Genomic DNA, 25,375 nt, shown 5'->3' with positions numbered 1-25,375 from the left:
CGCTCAGCTCTGCCTTCACTCCCAGTAATTGTGAGCTTCCATAATGAAAGCATCAGAGAGAGTTTTAGTATGTCATGGTCTACCCAGCTAAGACATGGCTGAACACTTGTGTCTGTTTGATGCCACTCTCTTGATAATAACAAGTGGAGCTCATGATGCAGATTTGATGGGTGTGCTGCAGGGATGAGAAAGAGCTAAGCTGTTTCTTCTAAAGGTGGGAGAGTGAGAGGAAAAATAAAGACTGGGGCACACATGGAAAGCCAAAGCAGCTGGTGAGGTGCCTGACGAGTTGGTTTGAAAGGATAGAGGACCATTGTGCTTTAGTCCCCAGCTGTAGCTACAGCCCCTACTTCTGCAGTTCTTCTGCTGGCTGCAAGAGCAAGTTTGGGAGATGGAAAGGAGATGAAACTGTGATAATTTTGACGTTTTGTATGGCTCACTTGCTCTGGCAACATCCTTTCTGGCCTGTGCTCAGAGGGAGTGCCGTGCACAGCTGCTGGTGCTCACAGCAGTGCAGCAAATACAAAAGAGTTGTGCCTCCAGTTCACAAGTGCAAAACCGACTCTGTCAATTGGCAGCCGTGTTCTGTTCTGCCAGCAAACTACACAAAAATATATTTTTAATTAACTTCTTCAGTTGTAAAGGCCATTTAAATGACATATGACTTTCAAAACAAGATATTCTGTGGGGTCTATATATCTCTCCCCACTCCTATGTTTGCTTTTCCTGCTTTGGCATCTGACATTAATGTCTGTCACTGAACATCTCAACCTCTGTATCTTTCTCATGGGAGACACAGATCAGAGTGTTTAAGCTTTGTAATTTGGCATTGCTGGCATTTTTGTTCACCACAAATGTTTCTGATGATCCTAATGACTTTTCATCAAGTTTGGGGGGAAAAAAATCATTAAGAATGGAATAAAAAAACCCACCTTGTTGATCTGAAGTGCTCTCTGAATGAGCTCTGGGAAGTTTAGATTTGGACACGGCATCCAACCTTTCCATTTGTACTAGAAGTGAGACTATTTGCAGATACTGTTTGAGAGAAAACCAGCACTGAAAACTTCAGACAAAAGGTTTTGGGTTTGTTCAGCAGAGATATGACTACTGATCAAAAATACATTCTGTGTGTTTTCAGTTTATTGAGGCATACTCAATTCCAAGAGCAAAACTGCTGTCTTTTTATTTTTACAGTCTTTGTTTGAACTGAGATCCACATTCATTGTTACTAAGCTTTAATAATCTAAGGGTCACTTGAAGGGCTTTTGTTTGAGAGACCTTTCAAGCCAAGCCAAGGCAGCAGTTTAGAGAACGTTTCTTGTTTGTAGACAAAAATATATTAAAACAACCAAGGGAGCTATTACTCTTCCACATAATTATTTTTAATGTCTCATTGGACATGTATGAAATGCCTTTCAGTTCCTGTGGGAGAATTACTTTTTTGCATTTTGCAGCGTAGCTTTTGTTAAATTTCTGTGCTGCTTTTCCATTGAGCAATGCTCACCCCAAAAGACTTTATAAACACGAACAGTATCTCCAGGAATAGGCTCCCAACATAATCCACATAAGTACTCAGAGATTTGTCAGTGGTCATGGGCCTGATACCTCACATACCTTGTGCCATCTATTTTATTTTCTGGCCATAGTCAGGAAAGAACATGACCCCAGTTCACAGTGGGAAAAGTCAGAGAACAGCCAAGAGTCCTGCATGAGATGGGGCAGGGCCATGTGCTGCAGCAGCCAGTGGTAAGGGCAGGGGGGAGAGGGGAAAGGCTAAGACTCCCTTCCACCCCCTTTCCCTTGGTAAATGCACGCCAGGTAATCGGAGCACCTTTGTGTCTTTGGAATAAAAACGATCGGCAAACGTTCTGCGTGCTCTGTAGCTCCTTCCAGTTATCTAGGAAAGACTGGAATGGTGGGCACCCTTCCCAGTTATAACAAGAGTGCCTTCAGGGGGAGGAGAACAAGCACAGAAGTTGAGGGGAGAGGGAACGAGTAGCTTTATGGAAAGACAGAAACCATCCTGCAAAAATGTAATTCTAGTAAAAAAATATTTGGGCTTGGCTTGGCAAATGCACATTGTCTGCTAATTTAGCTCCACAGAGGTGCAGCCTCATCAGGTAGATGCAGGGGCTTTACTGGGATGTCTCCTTCCTGTTGTGTATTCGTAATCCTTTAAATCTGCCTGTTGCCTGTTCCATTTTGAAAGGTGCTCAAATACTGCTTGCTCAGGCATTGAGAGCTCCCACATAAGAGCTGTCTTAATTCTGCAGCCATCACCCTTCTCCCAGGCACAGCAAAGCTTTTGGTGGCCCCAAATGGACTGTGCTGCTGGAGTGGTTCTGGCACTCGCTTTGGACGAGGGCCCAGAAGGCCTCAGGGCTTACTCTAAACCTGAAACCTTGCATGGGTTAAAAAAGAAGTTATTGCTATTGCTAGTTCCAGTGAATTTACCTGTCTTTTCTGCTTTAAAAAGAAGATCTGACTCTTGAGCTCAAGGCTCTGTGCCAGTTTTGTCACCTTGCACAAGCACGCACCGTTATCAATGTCTCCTCATAAAGCTGACAAAATTTAGCAAAAATGGGCATCTAGATAACTGTATTTGCTAACTAGATGTAAATCTAATTTCAAATATATAGTGGTCCCAGGCTTGAAAGAGATAAATTACCATGTTCAGCATCTTCAGAGGGCTAAACTTGAAGTCTTTCAAGCTAAGCTTAAAAAAGCATAAGTTACGTAGATAAAGTATGTTTTCAATGTGCTCTCGTTTGTGGAATGACTTTGCCTTGTTCATGGATAAAACTTAAACATTTTTAGCAGACTGTGGAAGCTGGATCTTCGAGCAGGATATGATTATAGAAACAAGTTACTGTAAGTGTGGAACGCAGTGATGTTATAATGTTTTAAACATGACTTGCTCAACAATAAGTGATTTAATCGGGTAAAATAATTGCCTTTACATTAACTTCAGTGTCTTGAAATAATCATTATGTTGTATTTCAAGAATATATTATGAGACTGTAAGGGTAACATGCACTTACCAGTATCTGCCTGATGTCACAGTGGCAGAACACTTATAAAATATTTTGTACATAAAAATCCCTGCAAATATGTACCTAACGGCACATCCTTTGAGACAAGGATTGTAAAGCAAACCAGGGCATTTTTTTAATATATCATTACTTGAGGGCTTCCTGTGAAGTTGATCTTGCAGTGTCATCCAAAGTTCCCTGTCCTGATTTGACAATTTTATGGCTTTGAACTCTCACTCAGTTGTTCAAGGTGATTTAATCATTGGTTTGTGTGTCTTTACATTCAGAGACTGCCAAATGTGATTGTTTGCAGAATATTTGTTCAATTTGGAGTGTTTCTATTCAGGAGAGATGCTGTTAGAGGGAGCTCAGAGGAGTGGACAGTGGGAAAAATGAAAAAGACTAAGTATGTGCAGCCTGTATAAAGGATAGGAAAAGCTGGGATGAAAGAACATGATAGTCTATATGTAACTGAAACATGTAAGCATGAGAGAGAGAGAGAGAAGAATTATTTAGAGCTTGGCAGGAGGATGTAATGAGTAATAGATGGAAAGATGAAGGGGAAATAAAATGGGCTGGATGAAGAAAAGCTTCCTGACCGCGAGATCTTGTTTGATTACTGAAGTTTCCCAGGGGACTTCTGTGATTTGGGAAAAGTTGTACAAGACTGTTCAGAGCCTCGCAGTGCTCCACAATGCATAGCTCTGTAGTCACCTAATAACTTGGCATCCAGGAGTGGATAGTGCTTCCCACCTTTCAACTGTGTTTGAGGTTCTTTGGATTCCTTAGATTTGCTGGGCAGCCCAGAGCATCCCTTGTGTGCTGGCCTCTGGCTTCTTGTTTAGGTAGGATTGCTAAATAATATGACAGATCTTGAAGAAAACCTACCTCCTCTGAGCTTGTGCATGCAAATGTGTTTATTGTGGTTGTGAGACTGATCCTGGTTCTTTGATGCTGAGGGCAGGAGACTGCAAGGTTGGATTCAGCTGTCCAAGGCAACAGGATCTCTGAAGATGCATTAGGTGGCAATTGCAAATGCCTTTGTGCATGTCCTCATGAACCTGGGCCCAACCCTTCACAGTATCTGTATGGAGATCACTGATAGATGGTGTTGGAGTGGAGCATATTTCAAGTGTTAAATACTCTGAAATCCTTATTTGGCCAGAGAACTTATTCAAGAACTTTCATTCCATGATAAAGCATATGTAGCTATTATGAGGTGTTCATGTTACCCAATCATAGAATTATTTCGTTATAGATCTGGTGTCTGGCTAAAGCTGACTCCAGTAGTTCCTCTGAGAGAAGTTTATCTGATGAAAAATTAAGTGTGTTTTTAGCTGATATCCAACCAATTTGCTGAACTTATTTTGACTTCTGCCTAGAGGTTCTGAGAGTAAATTGATAACTGAGACTCCATTTGGATTTGAACAATTAGGAGAGATGCATGCAAAATCCCAGAGGTAGTGAAGACCACGAGGCTTCCATAAATTGGGGAGCTCAGATCATAGAGTTAGAAAAATGGGTTGACAGGCTGTTTTCCTGGTGGGTCACTTCTGCTTGGCCTTTCAGTGTATTCTTTGTTTCCTAGCAGCTGCTCGAAGCATTTCCTCAAATGCACGTAGAATATTGCAAAGGCTGCTGCTCCTCAGGGTGAAACAATGAGATAAATTGGGAACAGCACTGTTTAACATCTTTGTCAGTGACATGGACAGTGGGATGGAGTGCAGCCTCAGCTGGCTGCCAACACCAAGCTGTGTGGTGCAGTTGTTGCAGGGAAGGGAGGCCATCCAGAGGGACACGGACAGGCTGGAGAGGTGGGCTCATGGGAACCTCAGGAAGTTCAAGGGGCCAAGAGCAAGGTCCTGCACCTGGGCTGGGGCAATCCCAAGCACAGACAGAGGCTGGGTGGAGAACAGACTGAGAGCAGCCCTGAGGAAAAGGACTTGGGGGTTTTGCTTGACAAAAAGCTCTACAAGAGCCATCAGTGTGCACTCACAGCCCAGAAAGCCAAACGTGCCCTGGGCTGCATCCAAAGCACCGTGGGCAGCAGGTCAAGGGAGGGGATTCTGTCCCTCTGCTCTGCTCTGGTGAGACCCCACCTGGAGCACTGCATCCAGCTCTGGGGTCCCCAACATAAAAAGGGCACAGACCTGCTGGATCAAATCCAGAGGAGGCCACAAAGATGCTCAGAGGGCTGGAGCACCTCTGCTATGGAGACAGGCTGGGTGTGCTGGGGTTGTTCAGCCTGGAAAAGAGAAGGCTCTGGGGAGACCTTCCCACAGCCTTCCAGCACCTAAAGGGGGTTATGTGACAGCTGGAGAGGGACTTTTTACAAAGCCAGGCAGTGACAGGACATGAGAGTGGCTTTAATCTGACAGAGGACAGGTTTAGATTAGATATCAGGAAGAAATTATTTACTGTGAGGGTGATGAGGCCTGGAACCAGAAAATTTGTGCCTGCCCCATCTCTGGAAGTGTTCAAGGCCAGCTTGGATAGGGCTTTGAGCAACCTGGTCTAATAGAAGGTGTCTCTGCTCATGAGGGGGGGTGGAACTAAATAATCTTTGTGGTCATTTCCAACCCAAAGCATTCTATGATTCTAAATAGTGCTGAGAGCTCAGTTTTGAAACTGCACACAACCCAATGTCTGCTCTGCTCCCAATAACTAATTGTTTGGAACTGTTGGAAGCCCTGAATTTTGAAACAAATCACACAGAAATGTAAGATTTTTCCTGTAAATTAATCCACTAATAAATAATTTTTTTGAAAAAATCTTCTTATAAAGATACTCCTTCTTTAAAATGTCTTCTTATTCGAATTTAATATTTATTATCTCATGGGTGCAGGATTAACTCCGTATCAGTAGGTACATAACTTGTACATTCTGAGATATATCTAATGTCTACCAAAGGAAAAAAATAAATCATTTAGATCTGGAACAGTGATCACAATGGAAGTTTCATTTGCAAAGGATTTATGGGGACTTGAAGTGAGTATTATGTTTTGAATAAATGCACCATTGACCAGTATCAGATTTCCATAGGCTTTATCTTGTTTTTCCTAAGCAACTGCTCATAAACTTTTTTAATATCTTGACTAGCGTGATAGTGCTACTTGCAAATCTGTTCATAGAGCTATTAATCTATGATACTGCAATCTAAAGAAAGGAATCACACTTACTTACTTGTTCCTTTCACTATTTCATTTAAAAAACATAAATAACAAGTCGACAGGGTTTCTTCGTGCTTCTTTCTTTCCAGCTAACATGTTAAATATTTCAAGAAAGGTTTGTCAAGACATCACAAAAGTAGGTCTCAGTTCTGATCTGAACTTTACTGAACTCTGCTTTCATGTAACAGGAAGGAACAACAAGGGTAGATTTGATCAGTCTGCGCCCATGACTCAATAGCTACAGCAAACTCTCAGCACTTTTAATTCCTGTGTCAGAGCAGTACTCAGATGAATTTAGTGGAATCAAACGTACATAAAATCTGAAGGGAAAAGAATGCCCTGTGTCTTGTGACGAAGAAATTTGACTTCTAAGGCAAGTTCAACCCATGGGCTCCCTCCCTCCTCTCCTTTCTTCCCTCACCTCTCCCTGCAAGCTTAGTCACTGACTGTCCCTGCATGTCCCACTCTCAGCACGAGCCCTGTGGGACAGGTCTGTTGGTGGCAGTAGGGTCAGCAGAGGCTGCAGCGGGACAGTGACAGACACAAATGTGAAAACAGCCCAGTCCTGCAGTGACAGGCTGATGAGAACCATGCAGGCACCTCCATAGCCTGGATTGTATTTGATTCTGTGGGGGGATTGTATTTGATTCTGTGGGGGACACCAGGACTCCTTCCTCTGCTTGTAGCAGGTCTCTGTTGGGCTGACGGCCTGGAGCCAGGGAGTTTTCAGATGGCCAGACCAGGCATCCCATACAACAGCATGTGATACCTACACAAGGGAGAGAGACTGGCTGTAAAGCTTCAGTTTTGAAGAAAAAAAGAAACATATTGAGTTGGAAGGCTCACAATTAAGAACTGGGAAAACTTTCGTTTCGGTTCGATCTACATTTTTTGCCGCCTGTTGCTTCCAGCCAACTAGACGAGAAAAATGATCTTTGCTTTTTGCTGCAATGCACACGTCTCAGTACATGTAGTCCAGAGACAGAGAAGAGACATGCACCTTCATGTAGCTGTGATAACAAAGGACTGGGTTTGCTCAGTTGCTAAGGAAGCTAAAGGGCTGTGCTGGAGGACTGGGGGCAGTGGAATCTCTGCCCGGGCTGTGAAGGAGCTGTGGGTGTCGGCGGGTCTGTGCTGATGGGGCTGGGAGGAGGGACTCGATGTGTTGCAACACAGCTCGAGCTCGAGCCCTGCCACCCCCTCACGGGTCACATCACTGACACATCGCACAGAGCTGTGCTGTATAATGCAGCCATCTGCATTTCTTTGCTTACCCAAGGTCTCCAAGCACTCCACAAATACTGCTGGAGTCCCCAGTTGTTCTGGCAAAATTACTGTCACCTCTTCCATTTCTCTGGAGCATGCAGGACGTTTTAAACAGAATTCAGGAGCTTTTGTTTCTCTTCTGCTTTAGGCAGTGGGCACATTGTCCCCACTGCTTGTCTTCTACACTCACCAAATATCTGTAGGCAGAGGACATGCTTGGCTTTCCCCACTGCCTGGGCCAAGTCCTGGTGGACTGACATCCTTCAGCAATGATTTCGGTGGGACCACTCTTGCTGTACAGCACCCTTAGTCAAGGGCTTACAGGGAAGAATTCCTCTGAGGTGTGTAGGATGAGAACAAAACCCAGTGGAAAGGGGTTTAGATCCTCACCTAAGACAGACCAGCTTGGTGGAGCCCCTGGTTTCCCTCTGAGGAGGACTGGTCAAGAGAGTATCTTTGCACAGGGGCTGCAAAAGGACTTTGCAAGAGCAAAGTGAGATTTGGACGTTGCTTGCGTTGTTAAAGTGTGTTTGTTCAAGAACGAAGATGAAAGATAAAGGCGTGGATGGTTAGTGTTTAGGAAAACATGTTCGTGGACAGTCTGCTGGAGAAACTGTAAAGGATAATTCATCTTCTGTCCCTGTCCTGTAATACCTGAGGCTACTGCTGCCTTTCCTTACCCGTGAGGTACCAGGGATACTGCAGTGTGTGGCTGGGGATAGCAGGTACACTTCAGCTGGAGCCTTTCTCTTTTGAATGCACAAATGTTTCGTTTATGTTTCTAATGTGTACCCACATTCAAAGGTGGTGCTCAGGTGGCTCAAAGAATTCTTTGAATTGGTGTCCATGCAAGGTATTGTTACTGAGTTGTTTCTGTATTATTACATTTCGAGTTCAGTGTGCCTTTATAGTGGGATCTGCATTCTGCAAGCAGGGAGAAATTAATTCCTTAGATCTCATTTACCTTACATCCGTTTATAATGTACTAAGTTTTAGGATATTTTTATTTTCCTCTGCCAAAACAATAATTTTATTACTTTCAAAGCCATTAGAGGTATTGTGAAGAACTGAGCATATTACCTAAGAACCATTTCCCCCCAAATTTCTTTCGTATGTAAGTACCAAATACCTATAAAAATTCTATGTAATAGTTTCAGTATATCCCATTGTATATCTAAGACTCTAAAAACGTCACACACGCCAGATCTGAAAGATGTTACCGATACCCGGCTTTCCATGAACTCCTATTCACCAGAACCCCGGCGAGGGGCAGGATACACGGGGATGCTTTATGGCCCTATACAGCCCCGTGATTTATACTGAGCCTCGTCTTAGCAGCACGCTAATAAATTTGTCGGAGTGGTACCTCGCCGCTGGCTGAAGCCCCACCTCGCAGCCCTGCGGGCACCGCCCGGGGGCAGGTGCGGGAGGCGGAGCGGGGCCGCCCCGCGGGTTGAACGCGGGGTCAGGGCCGCGGTCCCGGCGGGGCCGGGCCGGGCCGGGCCCATCAATTTCCCATGCTCGGTGCCTGCGTCCCGGCGCGGCACTAATGCGGAACAAATTGAGACATATCCTCTCCGTAATTAGTTCCAGCGCTCCCAAGATTTACGGGACGGCAATGGCCCGAGCCCGGCCCGCCGCCGCTGCACGGCGGGCTCGGCGCTGGAGTGGGGGCGGCCCTCGCCGCGGCCAGCGGGGGAAGGAGCCGGGCCGAAGGGAGATGCTCAGCACCCCTCGGACTGCTCCCCGTCACCGCCGCTGCCCTCCCACCCCGCCCCGCGCTGGGCCGGGGTCCCGCCTCGGAGGGACCCGCCTGTGCCCCGCTCCTGTCAGCAGAGGGACGGGGAGAGGTCGCGCATCTTCCCTTCTTTGTGCATCAAAAAAAACCGAAACAAAACAAAAAAACCCCCCAAAACTCATTTCCCCTCACCGGATGAACAAAATGTCCTCTATGCAGCTCGAAAGCGTTCCAGTGCCCCCGTCAGCCCGGACAGGGAAGGCCGGTCCCGCCGTGCCCGCGGATCCCGGCTCCCGCAGTGCTCGGCAGTGAGGAATGCGGGATCGGGCCCGCAGTGATGAGTTCCTGCCCCTCCACGCCCTGTGCTCCTGGAGATGCTTCGCAGCTTTGTTTCTGCTGCTCTTGGCGCTTAAATAATCAAACTCTGATCAGCTCCCTGAGCGAAAGCAGATAGATCCCCCTGCGTGCTGGGAGCGGCGTGAGCAGGCGTGGAGGGGCTGGGGATTTATCTCTGTTTAAGTCAGTCTCCCCCACCCCCGAGCCGCGCGGGGATCATTTATGGGTTTAGTAAAATGTAGTAAGAATTACCGATCCCATAATTGGTTAGTATGGCGGAGGGAAGCGGAACGGGAAAACATCGGCTGGGGAGGTGCTTCAGCGCTGCTCAGGTTGGAGCAAGTTCCCGATCCTGTTTTTCCCAGGATCAAGTGGGACTCTCAATAGAATACTCCTACTCCGGTAAATATCTGTTGTTTAATCTTGTCGAGTATGCCTTCGAGCACAATCGAAGATTAAGCATTATCAGGAATTACCATAGCTATGAAACAACGGGCAGCACAATGAAGCCTAATTGCTGCCTGTCACAGATTTGGATAGGGCCGTGTTTGGAGGAAAGAGGGCAAAACGTTCCGGGCCGCCTGGGTCTGGACACGGACCAAGGAGATGCTGTCCCAGAACTGCCACCTCTCCCCGACCATTGTTTTCAACTGGGTTTTCCCGGCGTGCGGGACTTGGAGAGATTTACGCCGCATGTGATTGGAATCTGGGTCGGGATCTCTGGGGAAGAGGCAGGCAAGCGTCCCCTGCACGGGGGGAGCAGCTCCTCTCGGCTGCCGGGGCGCCCCCGAGGGCACCTGCCGCCAGTGCTCCCGACCTGGGCTAGAGGAGATTTTTCACTCTCCCTGGTGCTGGATGGAACGGAACGGCTGCGGGAAGTGGCGCTGGCCGTTTCCCAAAAGTCCCCAGCCCGTCCCGGGGTAGAACGGTCCGGGCTTTCCTCCCCCTCCTCAGGCTCCATCGCTGAGGGTTTCTCCCAGGACATCCCGGGACGCGCCTGCCTGGCTCTCTCCTTTCCCCGCACGGCTGAGCAGCCCTGGATGCCCGGCAGGGCTGAGCTGAGCTGAACTGAGCTGGCAGCTCAGGAATCCCCCGGCCGAGCGCCGCTTTCCCCATCCTCGCTGGGGCTGCTGGCAGCCGCGGGGAGGGAGGATGCGCTGATGGACAAGGGGTCGTCTTGTTTCACCGCTGGAATATGCGAGAGAGGCGAAGATTCGGAAAGGGTTCGGCAGTTCTTCCTCCCGGGTGGAATAACGGCAGACCTAAGCGATCAAGAAAACATTTTTTTCCTTTCAGGAAGATTTATCAAGCTAGTTTATGTCAAGAAAAGAGAAAAACCCCACACTATTTCGAAAAACAGCCCGCTGCGGGAAAGGCTTTTTCTGTTTTAACCAAGAGAGGTCTAGTTTTCATGGGAAATTAAATCCCCTGCTTGGGCTGGCCTAAGACTTCTATTTCTGTATGTGCGTTGTCCATCGCAGAGCCGAAGATCATAGGATCGAACATAGAATCGTTTAGGCTGTAAAAGACCTTTAAGCTATCGAGTCCAACAAACCTCATGTCTCCGTCGGCCACCGAAACGAGCAAACCCAGCAGCAGCCCCGCTCCCGATCCCGCACCTTCCCGCAGCCCCGCAAGGCCCCTGCGGGTACCGGGCAGGGGGCGAGCGCGGTGTGCGGGAGCCCCGGTGCGGCCAGAGCGGGAGGCAGAGCGGGAGCAAGCGCCGAGGCCGGCAGTGTCAGCGAGGGCAGCGCAGTCCCCCCGCACGGGCATGGGCTGCCTTCACAAGCGCCATCCGGGGGTGCTTTAGTTTGCTGAAGACTCTTAAGAAGCGGCAGATCCTCTAAGCTTAGGGGATATTTACTATCGGCAGAGATAATCAATGAATCTTTCGCACTTACGTTACACGTAGATTTCTGTAATAAGTAGATTTATGCATCAAAAGAGAGATTTTTAAGGGAAATTATCTGAAGATAGTTTGTGAAAAAATAAAGTAAATTTCACTAATAACAAAATCCGACTGTTACGGTTAATTAGTTTTAAGAGAATATGAATTTATACTTGGCTACACCAATAACGACCTATTTTGATTTATTTTGCTGTAGAATTTACCCTTTGAATCTTAAAACATCGCTTCAAAATTGGCGATGCTGGCGGTAACCTTTGATGCCGCGGCGGGAAGGAAACACCGAAAGTGCACATTATCACCGGGAAGACAAGAGGGTCGGTCTGTCCTGCGGCAGGTAAGCGTTCACGGCGTCTCTGTCACTGCTTTCGCTGCAGAGGGGGGTGAGGTGCGGGCAGGACGCGGCTCTGCGAGAGGGAGGGGACCCCGGAGGCATCTGCGGTGCCGCGGTTTAAAAGCGGCCGAGGACGATGCGCAAGGGACAGAGCGGCGGGTCTGGTACTTGGCGAGTGCCCTGCGCCGGGGCCAGCCCTCGGGAGCTGTCCCACGTGTGCTCGTAGAAGCAACATCCCCCACCCCGGCTGATTTTTAATTAGTAGTTCCAAAGGAAGGCGGCAGGATCCCTCTTATTGCCTTTAGTGAGAGCGTGTCCCGCGGGGGCGAGAGGGGCTGAGGGCTCGCCTTTGCCCCGGGTCCCGGCAGGCTCCGCCGCCCTCCTCGGGGGCTTCCTGCCGGGACAGTCGGTCTAGGTGGGCTCCCGCACCGCCAGAATCATGGCACCGCTCGCTGCCAGGGCCACCCCGAAACCCGCCGTGTCTCCTGGGAGGAAGGACCGTCCGGGGATAAACGTGTAAGGTGCCCTCGGGGGCCTTCCCGCCGCCGCTGCTGCCCAGGAATGCGCGCTGAGGAGCTGCTGTCCAGGAGGCTGGGGAGGAAAGAGAGACTCCGGGGCTTCCCAGGAGCAGTGCCAGGTGAATCTCTCAAAAGCAGGTTGCTCACAGCGCTGCCATCCTCCCCCGCCTGCCCAACCCTTCCTTCCCTCTCACGTACAGATAGGTCGGACAGATAGGGCCAGGACTGGGCACACGCCGATCCCGGGCCCCTTGCAAAGGGCCCCCCCCCCTCCCCTCGCCGGCGGAGCCCTCGGTGCCCTGGCACGGCCGGCCCTGCGCCTCCAGGGACAGGGAACACCCGGTGTGCGGGGCGGGACGACGGGCAGGCAGCCCGGACCCCGCAGGAGCTCGTGGAGACGCAGGTTCTCCCGTAGCGGGAGAGAGGCACCTGGAAAGACACTTTCCCCTCGCAGGAACGGGGTCCGCCCGCAAAGGGCTGTGTCACTTCCCCTGGCTCCCGCAAGGGCGGAGGCTTCCCCGGGCGCTCCCCGGGGCCTGCGACCCCACTGCCCTCCGGAGTCCCCACGGACACGCACGGAGCTGGCGGGGGAAGTCGTCCAGCACGTACTTACTGGCCACCTGGATCCCTCTAACAGTCTTGCAAGTCTCTCCCAAAGCGAAGGGACGTTAGGGTGAGATTTAGTGGCGCTTGCACCAGAAGAAGGGTGGGAGTGATGCGTAGGGGAGATATATTCTCCCACAGTCACCTCTCCCCCTCCATCCCCGGCTCTCCTCGTTCCCCCCTCCCCCCCGCGTGTCTGGTCCGGCTGGGTTCAGCAGAGCGGGCTGTGGGCAGCCCCTCGGCGGAGGTTGTGTGAATGGAGGATCGGCGTGCTGACTCCTCCTCCCCTGCAAGCGCCTCTATTTGAGCTTTGCAAAGTTGAGGGTGAGCAGGCATCCGAGGTGAGGCGTGCGAGGCGGCTGTGCCCCCCTAGCACGGACAGGCGGACACACGCGCAGACAGACGCGCCACACACGCGGACACACAGACACGGGCACACCCCACCCTGCCCTGCGCTGCGAGCGGGTGCAACCCCGGAGGCGATCCTGGAGAACAACCTTTCCCTGTCGCTGCTGCCGGCTCCCGCAGGGCTGGACCCGGGGAGCTGCGTCGCGGAGCAAACTTCCCCCAAAGGGCTGAGCTCTTCGGCCTGGTGCCTGCAGCCGGAGCCGGCCTCCGGCTTGGCGGGCAGGGGCCAGGTGTCCTGGAACAAGTGCGGCCCGGGGGGAGACTGGCTGCCCGGCGGCAGGCAGAAGGTCTGCGAGCAGATGGGCTCCGACGTCCGAGACCTCAACGCGCTGCTGCCCTCCGTGCCCTCCCTGCCGGGCAACAGCAACTGCACCATGCCGGTGAGCAGCGCGGCGCAGTGGGCGCCCGTCCTGGACTTCCCCCCGGGGGCCTCCTACGGCTCGCTGGGGCCGCACTCCTTCATCAAGCAGGAGCCGAGCTGGAACGGGTCGGACCCGCACGAGGAGCAATACCTGAGCGCCTTCACCGTCCACTTCTCCGGCCAGTTCACGGGCACGGCCGGCGCCTGCCGCTACGGGCCCTTCGGCGCCCCGCCGCCCAGCCAGCCGCCCTCGGGCCAGGCTCGGATGTTCCCCAACGGGCCCTACCTGCCCAACTGCTTGGAGAGCCAGCAAGCGATCCGCAACCAGGGTAAGGGCCGCGCTGCCGGGCGCCCCGGGCTCGGGGGGCGGCCCCCGGAGGCTCCCGCTCGGCCGGGCCGGGCCGGGCCGCGCCTGATGTAAACAGCAAGCCCAGTCTCCGCGGCAGCCGAGCCGGGTCAGGCGAGCCAGCCTCCCCCTGCCTCCCTTCCCTCCCTGTGCGGCAGCCACGTCGCTCCGGGGAGCTTTAGGAGCCACGATTTGCTCCCCCACACCCCTCCCGTTGGGCAGCGGAGGCTCTGCCAGGCGGCTGGAGCCCCCAGGCCCCCTGCCCGGGTTGGAGCAGCCTCTTGCCTTCGCAAAGGTTTGTTCGGGCCGGAGACAGCGCAAGTCCTGGAATGGAGGTGGGGCCGGTGGCCCGAGACAATTCCCTCTACATATCTTGGGGGTGATGGGGTGGGGGTGTGTGTGGGGTGTACCTCCAAACCTCCTCCCGAATCCGAAAAGCGCCGTCCGCACATTAGTGTTTTCAAGCCCCTTGTCGAATTGACCTCGGGAGGGCTGAAAGCCCCCGGGCCGGAGTGCACAAACAGGGCCGCCTCGTCGTTTCTTGTCAGCATCTCCAGGACCGGCTGCGCGGTAGCTCTCTGCGGTCCCCGGTGTTTGCACAGCCCTGAGAAACTCCCGTGGGCTGAACGGCCGGGCGACAGGTCATCTGCCTGTGGCACCGGGATCAGCAGCTAATCGTTTTTCTTCCAGTGGCTGCAGTATAAATATCTGCGGGTGCAAACGCGAGGAAGAAGGGGAAAGGGGATAGCCTGAGGGGAGCTTGCCCGAGACTTTTCGGGTCTTGTTCCCTCTCCTTCAGCTGGCCCCGGAGCCGCGGGTTGTCGTGAGTTGCCCTGCACTCCCCGGCCCCGGGCGAGGTGCCGGGAGAGTCTGACCAAGGGGAGTGGGGCTGTGGCGGCCTCGAAACCCGAGGAACGGGGGACCGGGAGGGGATGCGTGGCTCGGCCAGAGCGGGATGAGTCGCCGGCGTCTCACTGCTTTTGGCAGCTCGCAGCTCGGGCTTGCGCCGAGGGGTCAACCGCGTACCCACGGAGAGGGGCTGGGGCTGACCATCCCCGATTCGGGCTGTCCGCGCTCGCTGGCGGCAGGGCACGGGGCAGAGCAGAGGCCGAGGCCGGACAGACGCGCTCGGTGCTGGCCGCCGAGGCGTTCCGGAGCGATGTTTGCAGCGAGGACAGGCAGGGGCGGTGGAGGGGAAGGGGTTGTTCGGCAGCGCGGCCGCGCACGGGCCCCCCCGGGCAGCGCCGGGTCGCAGTCCCGATGCCACCGCTCTGCTGCCCTCGACCCCCCGCCCCTGCCCCCGGGGTCCGCCCGGCGCCGGGATCCAACGTCGGAAACCGTAGAGCCCTGCTGCCGGTCCCGGCTTGGCAGCATCCCTGGAGCTGGGGAGAGGCGCGGCCTCGCCGAGGTCCCGGGGCAGCTCCGTGTCCCGCGGGGTCCCAGGCTCCGGCTGCGGGACGGGAGGGGAGCGGCACAGAGCCCGCCGGGACAAGGGCTCTGCCGGGGAGTTGTAAAAGACATCTGAAAGGATTTTAGACATCGGAGAGGATTTGTAATCGCTGGGCCGAAATAGCCACGAGAAGATGGAGGGAAGGGTGAGGGAAATAAATTCGGCCCTGCGTTAGCCAGGGACAAAATAGCTGCGACCCCGCGCCATCCTGCTTAACCACCATCGCCCGGGTTTAACCACCCCGAGGAGAAACGGAGCCTTTAACCCACCAAAGCTGGGTTAAACCACGTTGGGCTTTACTCGGGCTCGGCGCCCTGCGGGCGGTGCTCGGCCCGCGGCACCACCAGCCCCGCAAACCCCCGCACCTGTGCGTGCCTGGAGAGCCGGGGCAGAAGGGCTGACACCTCTGCACCTCCCCGGCCCTGGGCACCGAGGCCCCGCAGGAGCCTGGGGAAGGCTCCGTGGCGGGGAGCAGGGACGGTGTTCCGGCTCCTTGCCGGGCTCTGCCAGGCCGAGCTGCCTCGATGCGGGCCTTGGGGGATCCCCTCGACTCGGGTTTCCCTTCCCGCACGTGCAGCACTGCGGCTTAGCCACAATTATTTTCGGCGGCACGCAGAGAGGGTGCTCCTCCTTCGGCAAGGAGCAATTCGGCAAAGGGTGTTTGCCTTTTTTTTTTTTTTTTTTTTTCTTTTTGTGGATGGATAAAATGTTCTTGCTTTGGCTCTCCTCAAGGTTGAACTCCTCTTTTTTTTTTTTTAGACGGTTCCTCCGACCGTGGGAAAGATGCTACCTTGGCTCTGCGATGACATTTCTGCCAAGTCTGGGATGGGGTGGGGGTTAGGAAACTAAGGCTTTGAAACCTCTGCCCAGTTTTCTTCTTCTCCTTCGCCTTTCATCCAGCTGGGCTCCTCCAACAACTGGATGCCTCCAGCGGGCCCCGTTCTCCAACAGATGTACAACTTTCAATTATTTTCAGCACATTTTAATCAGGACTGGTTCTGATAACGCCCTAATTAAAGAGACCTCGCTATCGGCAGCTCGGTTCAGAACTCAACTTTCTTATCACATTCCTGAAGCTTTGGGTCAGGCAACACCGGAAAATGCGGCCAAAACCTCGTTCTGCTCTGAGCTGAGTTTTGAAGGTCACCGAAACTGTGTGGCGGGCCAAAAGTAACGTAGAAAGTGTCAGTGTTTTCTGAAAGTTAAAAAAGAGGCACAGGGAAATGGGGGAAAGGGAGTTGAAGGTTGAGCCTCCACCCTGAGGGCTGAGGGAGGAGATAACGAGCGAGAAACAGCTGTAGGATGGGAGCCCGTAAGGTACCGGCTTGTCAACGCTGCTCGAGTCGCCGCGACAGGAGCTCTGCTCTTAGGGTCAGGGCGATGTGAGAGACATGTGGCTGGGAACAAGCCAGTCCCACTCCTATCCCAGCCCCGCAGTCTCAGGGCCGACCTAAAATCATCGAGAAGGTGAAGGTTTCAAAGTCTTCTGGCTTATATTTTTTCCCCTCCCCGTTGCTCCCTTCGTTTCTCCCGCTCAGCCGCGCAGGTTAATGACATCCTGTGATGTCGCTGGATCCAGCCTGTCTGCAAAGAGAATAAAATGGAGAAGCAACATTCGGATACCTTTGCTGCCTCTGCATTTTATTCTCCCTGAAACCCGCTGTGGTCACCGACCGGCGGCGGTGAAACAGAGACCTGCCCTGCGCCGAGCACCCGGCATCGAAGGGGAACTGAGGGAAGCGCCTGAAAACAATCCCGAGTGCTCCCTCTCTACTAACAAAATCCCTCTCCAGCCACACAGCCCATCCAGACGGGTCTGTGGAGGATGACCGTGCTGGAATAAGCAGGTTAAGGGAGAGGAGTGTGAGGGAGGAAGCGGTCGTAGTCCCTTTGGTTTCTTTTCCCAGCCCGCGTCGGACTTTTTGTTTTGTTTTGTGGTTTTTTTGTTTTGGTTTTTGGTTTGTTTTTTATTTCTTTTTTTTGAGTGACTCTTGGAGGAGCTTGGTTCTCGGGGTAAATGCTGATGAGCCGAGAAGCCTCCGAGATAATATTACTTTGTAATTACTTTTTTAGCTGAAGTTGTTTAGCCAGCTCCAAGTCATTAATGAAAGTTGGTGTCCAAGCACCTGATTTACGATTCCGTGTCGGCCCGGGGTCAGCAGAGGTGGTCTCTTTCCATCTGAATCTGCTCGGTGTAGGAAACAAAATAGGCTGTTTATTATTTTGGAGAGCAATTTTCACTGAAAGGAGGAGTTTTATTTTTGCATGTAACATTCCGCCTCTTTATTGCAGACTCTTCAGAAAGCGGCTCTTAAAAAAAAATAAAGAAAAAAAAAAGGCAAGATTAAAGGGTAACTTCTAAATTGGAAACGCCAGATGAGTACACTAAGCAGATGGGAATCTTCCTTTTTAATAAGAGCAACAATTAATGAAAACATCCTTTTTATTACCGAAGCCGATCTGTTCTCTTTAAGCACGAACGAGACTTCCGACTTTCCGCCCCTCGGAGCGGGCAGCCCGGCCCGGCTCTGCCCGCGGCGGGGGGGTCCCGCGGGGGTCCCCGCGCCCGCAGCCTTGCGAAGTGCGTGTGCTGAGAGGGGCGGTGGGAGAGTGAACGAAGGGGGCACGCTCTGGCCCTGTCCTTTTCCTCAGCGCCGGCAGCAGCCCCGCGGGTGCGATAATCGCGATGTATTTGGGAGCCCGCGGCGCTCGGCCGGGCGTGGGCTCCTCTCTCTCGACGCCTGCTCGGAGGGGCTTGTCGGGGGGCTCCTGCTAACCCCGCTGTGGTCTCTTCGGCAGGTTACAGCACCGTGGCGTTTGACGGGACCCCCAGCTATGGCCACACGCCGTCTCACCCCGCCGCTCAGTTTACGAACCACTCCTTCAAACACGAGGACCCCATCAGCCAGCAGCCCTCCCTAGGTAATTTCAGCCTCCGCGGGGGCCCGTCTCGAAGGGCTTTGCCGCCCGGCTGGCAATCCGGGGTGGCTCCGGAGTCGCACCGCTGCCCTAACCCCCTGCAGGCCTGGCACAGATGCTGGAGGACGGGGCCCTGGAGCCCGCTCTGCAGCGCAGGGCGAGTGGAGGGGCGGCCGGTCGCCGCAGGGGTTAACTCTTTGCCGCTTTCTCCGCAGGGGACCAGCAATACTCGGTGCCTCCCCCGGTGTACGGCTGTCACACCCCCACCGACAGCTGCACGGGCAGCCAGGCCCTGCTCCTCCGGACCCCCTACAACAGGTACCTCCGCCGGCAGGGGAGCTTTGCCTTCCCTCCTTTCGCGCGGGTTGTTGCTGGGACGCGGTCTCTCTCCCCCGCATGCCGTTCAAACAGCTTGTCTTTTACGCAAGGAAACAGATTTATTTTTATCCTTCTCAAAAGAAAAAAAAGGATTCGCACGTAAAAACCAAACCGTACCGAACAAACCCAACCCAAACCAAAACCCCAAAACCAAACCAAAACCCAACCCAAACAAACAAACTAAACCTCCAAAAAAACAAACCCCACAAAACGAAAAAAAGACTCCGCGCCTTCCGCCCCGGGCCCCGACGTGTCCCGGAGATTTCCCGGTCCGCCTCGCCCTCCAGGGCCGGAGTTCGCGGGGGACGGCGGCCCTGGCAGAGCATCCCGGGCGGGCTCGGGAGAGCCGCTCTCCAGCGGCAGGTGCCGGCTGGAGAAGGTGCCGGCTGGAGAAGGGAGCCCTCTGGGAGAAGGGAGCCGGGCTGCCTGTTCTCCTTGGAACACTCCTGCCCGGTAGCCCGCCGGTGCAAAAACTTTGGGATTTGCCCTTAACCACGCCGGTGGGATTTACCCGGGACAGCCCAGCTGACTCTGGGGCTACAGGGACCCGCTGCCGGCCCGGCCCCTACGCCTTCTTCCCACAGCCCCGGAGCTCTCCCTCGAGGCCGGGAAGGTGTGGGAGCGCTGGTTGGTGAGCAACAGTGATAGGCAGAGCGTGAGGCACGCAATTAAAACTCAGGTCCGTCTGAGGGCTTCGTCTTGCAGACCAAGAGCCCTTCCGGTGGCTCCCAGAAGTGATGGGAACTGGCCTGCAGGGAGGTTATTTATTGAAATCGGGGCAATAAACCTATCGGATTTCCTTGCTGGGAGAAAGGTGCGTCTGGAGCTTTGCTGCAAGCAACGAAATCTCTTTGCCAACAGATGGGCCTGTGGCAAGCGCGGCTTCCCGGTTTTTTTTTTTTCGGTCTGACATGGGGGCTGGGCGTTGGAGTTTTACAATGTGTTTAGTGAGTAAAAGAAGTTTCCCAAAATTTATTCTTCAACTTTTTGTGAACTTGGAGCCAGTCCCGTATCTTGGAGTTGCTAAGTAACTCTCGCACACAAAACAATGTGCCTCTGAGAAGGAAGCCGCGAGCGGCTCCTCATGTAGGCCGGTTATATCATCTCTGATTAATCAACACTGGACGTGAGACAACAAAATTCTGTCACTTCCAGAAGCCCCTTCGCTAATGAACGTGAGTTGACGTCAAGGGAAGGAGGGAATGAGGTAATGAAGGAAGGAAAGAAGTCTATCCAGAGAGATTAGCTTGCAGAATAATTGGCGGGGCGAACTCCTGCGCTGAAGTGACAGAGATTGCTCGCCGTGCAGGGAAATCTATAAATATGGTTTGTAGGGAGGCTCGGAGACGGCAGTTCCGAGCGGCCGCGGGCAGACACCGTTTACCCAGTCCCACCAGACCCCAGGGCTCCCCATCGCCCCGCTCCTGGAAGCGGCAACACCTGGGAGATGTGATTCCGATAGGAGATCGCTGATAGTGTCGAGAGCTCTCTCCTCCATGTGCCTCCACTGAGGCGGCGTGGGGCAGGGGGTGAGCACAGCGGTGTCACTGCCTTAACACGGCCACCTCCCGCCCAGCGCTTTGGGACCCGCACCTGAGGTCGGATTTCCTCCCGACCTCAGCCTTGATCCTGCCCTACTCCCTGGAAGGTTTACGGTTTACTCCGATAGGATAAGAATTTAAGCCCTTAAAGCTCACAGAAGCCAGTACTGATGTGTGGGGGTGTAAGTCAGGCAGAACTTGTTCCACGTCGAGGGCAGCCTCACAGAGCTCCCGCATGGAGGCCCGCACAGGTGGGCGAGCTCGGTGCGGCCTCCCCTTAATAAAGGAGATTACTAAGTGTCCTCCTAATGAACACATTCAAAAACGCCTAGGAAAAAACCCGATCTTCCTAACAAACAAGTGTTCTTCCTGTGGATGAGTAGTTGCGGTGCAGAAAGGGAGGGGATTCATTTGCCGCATCTCCAAGGCCCTGAAAAAGGCCTCACTTCCTTATCCATATTTATATTGATTTGGCTAAGTTGTTTTTGTTTGTTTGTTTGTTTGTTTTTCCCCAAGACCGTATTTATTCCGCACCTCCTTCGCGAAGGTTTCTTTCACTTTTCGCAGTTCGGGTGAAGTTTGACAGCTCTGCTTTGACAAGTGATTTGCTCGGTCGCCGCATCCGAGCGCCGGGGCCGGCCGTGATGGATGCTCATCCCTGGAAGGGGGGGTGGTTCATCCTTCCTCGAACTGGCTGGGGACGGCAGGCGCTATCGTTCGCCTTGAGCAGTGGAGAGGAGGGTGATGTGGCGGAGGAGACGAGGTCGGGGGCGGGAGGTGTTGCCTCTCTCTCCGGGGGGATGCGCCGGCCGGTGTTTGCCCTGCAGCACCTCCTCTTTGGAGTAGCGCTCGGGCGTTGTTTGTGGTCCCTCGCCCACTCCAAGGTGGATCTGCTCCTCCTTGCGTAGTCCTGTCAGGGCCACACCCTCGTGTCGAACACGGCCCTAAGGGCGATGCCGGGGAGGGCAGAGGTGAAGCGAGAGAGCACCGCGAGGAGGTGTAAAGGAAGCCACCTCCATCCGATGCTCTCTCTTCCCGCTCCTCGCCATCTCCCCGGCTGGCTGCAAGGGACCGCTCTGGGCTTCCCCGCTCCCCGAGGGACCCGCGCAGGGTCGCGGGTGGGCGTGGGCAGGAGGGTCCCTCCGCCAGCACAGCTCCCGGCCCGGCTGGTGCCCGTCTCCAGTGAGGGGGCACTCGGGGAGAGGGCCTCGCCATCCCTCCCGTAGCGAGGCAAAGCACTGGGGAGGGCGGCAGCTTGAAGGAAATGGTTAAAAGATCGTAATTCTTATACTGGAAGCAAAACTATCTCTGAAATCTCTCGCCTCGGCAACTACTTGCTCTCTGTTTATAGCGCGGCCCGCTGTGCTGCCAAGGAGCCCTGCGCCTGTGGTTGGTAGCTGGACACGGATGACAAACCTGCGCAGATCACAAGTGTGCGTTTGTGAGTCCATTAAAATGGTGATGTGAACTTTTCTACCTCGCGCTGTTTAATGTAGTAAACATGCTCGATGTTGAAAATTTACTGTGAGTCACACTTGCAAAGACTCTAAAAGTGGAGGAGTCTCAGTTCAGATTATAGCTGTTTCTGTGCAGAGGTCAAGAACTCGATAATACTGCAGTGCAGGCCAAAACAAACTCTATATGATCTACTACTGGTTTCCTTTTAAGTTCCCTTTTCGCTCAGCGTTGACTTCCTTTTATTCCACTCCAACTTACATTAATCCCCGTTGTAGAAATGTTCCCCCCCTTCCTCTCGTTTCTCTTTAAAAGCATCTCTGTAATGAAAATAAGTTATTTTTAGTGTCTTCTTTGTGGCCGTTAGAAGGGCCAAGGATTCAGATTGGAATCAGCGCAGGCATATCCCTGGAGACCCCGCTTTCCTCCTCCTCATCATTCAAACCTCATCCAAAGCCGAGATTTTGAGCGGAGCTGTTAATTCCATGAGATCATCTCACGGTACTGTCAATAATAGGCCATGGCCAGGCGTAAATGGCGTTAGGGACACCCTGTTCTCTCTCGTGTCAGATGCGAGGTGTTTAATCCCAGTCGGTGCCCGGTGGCCCCGGCGCGGCCGTTCCTGCCTCCGGCTTTAAGGGGCGCGAAGCCCGGCGATGCTCACCTGCCTCCCTCCTAGGGCCGATTCCCACGATTTAGCCAAAGCTTGGACAATTCCGGTTCGTTCGAGATGGAAACCTCGACGGGCCGCGGCTCGGCATAGAAAAAGGGTTTCTCCCCTTTACGACTGCCAGCAGCAGAGATCGCACAGACCGCCTCTGCAGCCCCTGTGAGGGGGGTGCGGGTACCCCTCCGCCGGCACCCCTGTCCCGGGGTATTCCACACCCGCGAGTCGGCAGCGTATCCCGCGGGAATCCGCTCTCGGGGCCTCAAGTCAAACTTCTCTTTCTGTTCCGGGTCCGCGCCCGAGCACCTGCTCCCCCCGCACTCATCCCCGGCTCCTGCCCCACCGCACAGGGAGGACGAGGGGTGCGAAGGCTGCGGGTCTCTCCTGCGGCCGTCCCGTTCCGGAGGCACCGGTTGTGGTAGAGCGGGGTTTAGCCCAAGTAGCGGAGTTCCGCTCGCCCTGTATGTCCCAGTGCTTCCCACGACGCCCAGCTTTCCCGGGAGCCGCTCCGGGCTCCCTTCGGAGGCTGAAGGCAGCTCGGGCTCCGCCGTTCAGCTGCGGCTGCACAGCCAGGAGCGAAGCGCGGCCGTACCGCGGGGGGGTCGGGAGGGATTTTGGCCAGGGGGGCTGCGGTGTCCCCTGACCGCGGGCACTGCGCTGGTTTGTTTTGGACACTGTCACCCAAAGGCGGCATGGAATACAGTGGCTGCGAGCTGTGACAAGATGAATAAGTGTATTGCTTTATGAAAAAGCAAAGGAGGGGAAAAAAGTGGATATTGTGGGGGAGGCTCTTATAAATGAACTGTCAAGCGAAAGAAAGTTAAAGGGAAATCTCCTGCTGTAAATGCATCGGGCGGGCACTTCTAATAAAAATCAGGGTCCTGGAGGAATTAATTACAGCAGCATTACAGGAAGAATTCGTGGAATTGCAAAACGTAGTTGGCACAGACCAGCACGGACTGCTATTGCAAATGGGGAAACTGCAGGAGAGTTTAACAATTCCTGAGCTGATATGCAGGACATTGTAGTAGCATAATAGCACTTCAGACATACTAATGAATAATAGTGTCCAGTGATACTGACAAATGATATTACGCATACTTCGAGATTGAAGTCACCTAATTTGTTTTTATATGCAAAAGCTTCCCACTGGAATCTGGCTTTTTTAGGTCTCTTCTACCTGCCACGAAGTAAAAAAAAAAAAAAAAAAAAAAAAAAAGAAGAAGAAAAAAATACCCTCTTCTAATAACAATGAGATAAATTCACCGCCTAAGTCCAGCGATTTTAGGTGTGATTAATCAACGGGGAGACTTGCGTTTATTGTGCGCGGCTGTTCCCCGGCATCAATCACATCTCCCGGCTGAAGGGCTGGGGGCTCCCGCCTCGTCCCCCCGCCGCTCGCCGGGGAGCTGCGCTGCGGGGAGACCCCGGAGAGGGGGAGCCCCGCAGGCGGCCCGGGGGGAGCCTGCCCCGGGAGGCGGCACCTCCTCGGCCCGCTGGAGATTTGCCGGGCCGGGCGAGCACTCCCGGGGCTCCGCGGCAGCCTCCCGCCGTCCCGCACCGCGGCCGCGCTGCCCGCGTTTGCCGCTCCGGTGGCGGGGAAGCCGCGGGCCGCAGCCGCCGCCGGGCTGCCTTCGGTGCGTACCGGCGGGGAAAGAGCCTGTTCCAGCGGCGAGCTTCGTTTATCGCCCAGCCACTCCATTTTTCTCCCGCTTGTCAAGCCCCTCTATGTAGTAACATCCATCATGAGTCACGATAGCTGTTTCACTCCATTACCCACGTGGTCCCTCACACTCCTGGTTAAAATAGTTAACAGATTTGACTTTTTAAAACAAATAATCCGCTGCGTTAGTCCACCCGGCTGCCTATATTCGTTTTACTCATTTCAATATCGGATATTATGTGTGTCAATATCGGATATAATTTTTCTGTAAGGAAGAAGTTTTATGTCTCCATTTCCAGCTGTTTAAAAATCGTCAGGCTTGCAGATTCAAAGGGACTTTTCGATCCACAGCCTTTATTTTCTTCTATTTCCTTTTATTATTTTTTTTTAATTCATAATGCGTAGATAGAGGGATTATATAAATTTACTTTCTGCTATTAGATAGTAATAGTTAAAACCAATAACAAAGAAATTGTTGATATCTTGAGGTATTGTTTTTTATTTGGTATCTGTAACTTTAGTTCTAATTCTACATGTTTTCTCAACAGTGACAATTTATACCAAATGACCTCGCAGCTTGAATGCATGACATGGAATCAAATGAACTTGGGATCCACACTGAAGGGGTAAGGAGCTTTGTTCCCTTCTAACCTGTTGCCCTAGTGTAGCTGTGTTACTGAGCTAACTTAATCTTGTATTTTACGTCTTGAATCCCATGACTTGCACGAACAGAATACTGTCCGGTCCTGAGAATGGCTCATCATCTGGCTGCAGTTTGCCGGGATTTTGATAATCCCTGCAATAGCCTGGGCTGAGGGCTGGGGTGCCGCGCCCATGGAGCCCAGCCCTGGATGTTTCAGGGCCGAAGCGCCGGAGCCGCCCTGTCCCGCCGGGGCCGGGCTGGGGTCCCCGGGCAGGGCAAGGCAGGGATGGGCTGTGCCCGTTCCCAGTCCCTGGGCCCGTCCCAGAGGAGCAGCCGCGGCCCCTTCGCGCTCTCCTCCTTGAGCTGTCGCCCCCTTCCTACCATCCCTCTTCCCTTTCCCTGCCTTCGCCAGGCCCTGCGTCCTGTGTCCCGGCCCGGCCGCCTCCCGGCTTCCTTCCTCCCGGCCATTGTCGCCCTCCCACCTGCCGGGAAGAGGCTCCGGCCCGCCTCCCCCGCGGGGCTTCCTGCGCCTGGGCGGGCAGGAAGGCTCCGAGGCGCCGCGGGGCCCCGCCGGGGTGGCGGCCCACGGAGGGGGGTCAGGCTCCGGTGCCTGTGCCCGGTGCCTCCGTCAGCCCTGCCGG

The 25,375-nt window shown here is 53.6% G+C and overlaps 1 protein-coding gene across 8 annotated transcripts in view; it reads left to right on the top strand.

The window, feature by feature from the left end:
• The window catches only part of WT1 (WT1 transcription factor), an 87,605-nt gene that overhangs the window by 39,013 nt on the left and 23,217 nt on the right, over positions 1-25,375 (top strand). For 2 of the 8 annotated variants that reach the window (XM_051777294.1, XM_051777297.1), the window contains 4 exons: positions 11,648-11,785; positions 18,268-18,390; positions 18,603-18,705; positions 24,640-24,717. In XM_051777294.1, the coding sequence (XP_051633254.1) occupies positions 24,656-24,717 (62 nt within the window). In that variant the 5' untranslated portion in view covers positions 11,648-11,785; positions 18,268-18,390; positions 18,603-18,705; positions 24,640-24,655. Of the gene's footprint in view, positions 1-10,565; positions 11,461-11,647; positions 11,786-11,831; positions 12,420-13,056; positions 14,002-16,278; positions 18,141-18,267; positions 18,391-18,602; positions 18,706-24,639; positions 24,718-25,375 lie in introns of those variants that run through there. The other 6 variants (XM_051777292.1, XM_051777291.1, XM_051777296.1 and 3 more) reach the window with 5 other exon arrangements.

This window comes from Manacus candei, unplaced genomic scaffold (assembly GCF_025592945.1).
Source record: "Manacus candei isolate 608988 ecotype Guabito, Panama unplaced genomic scaffold, ASM2559294v1 h1tg000009l, whole genome shotgun sequence".
Classification (NCBI taxonomy): Eukaryota; Metazoa; Chordata; class Aves; order Passeriformes; family Pipridae; genus Manacus; species Manacus candei.
This window is presented reverse-complemented; position numbering and strand designations above follow the sequence as displayed.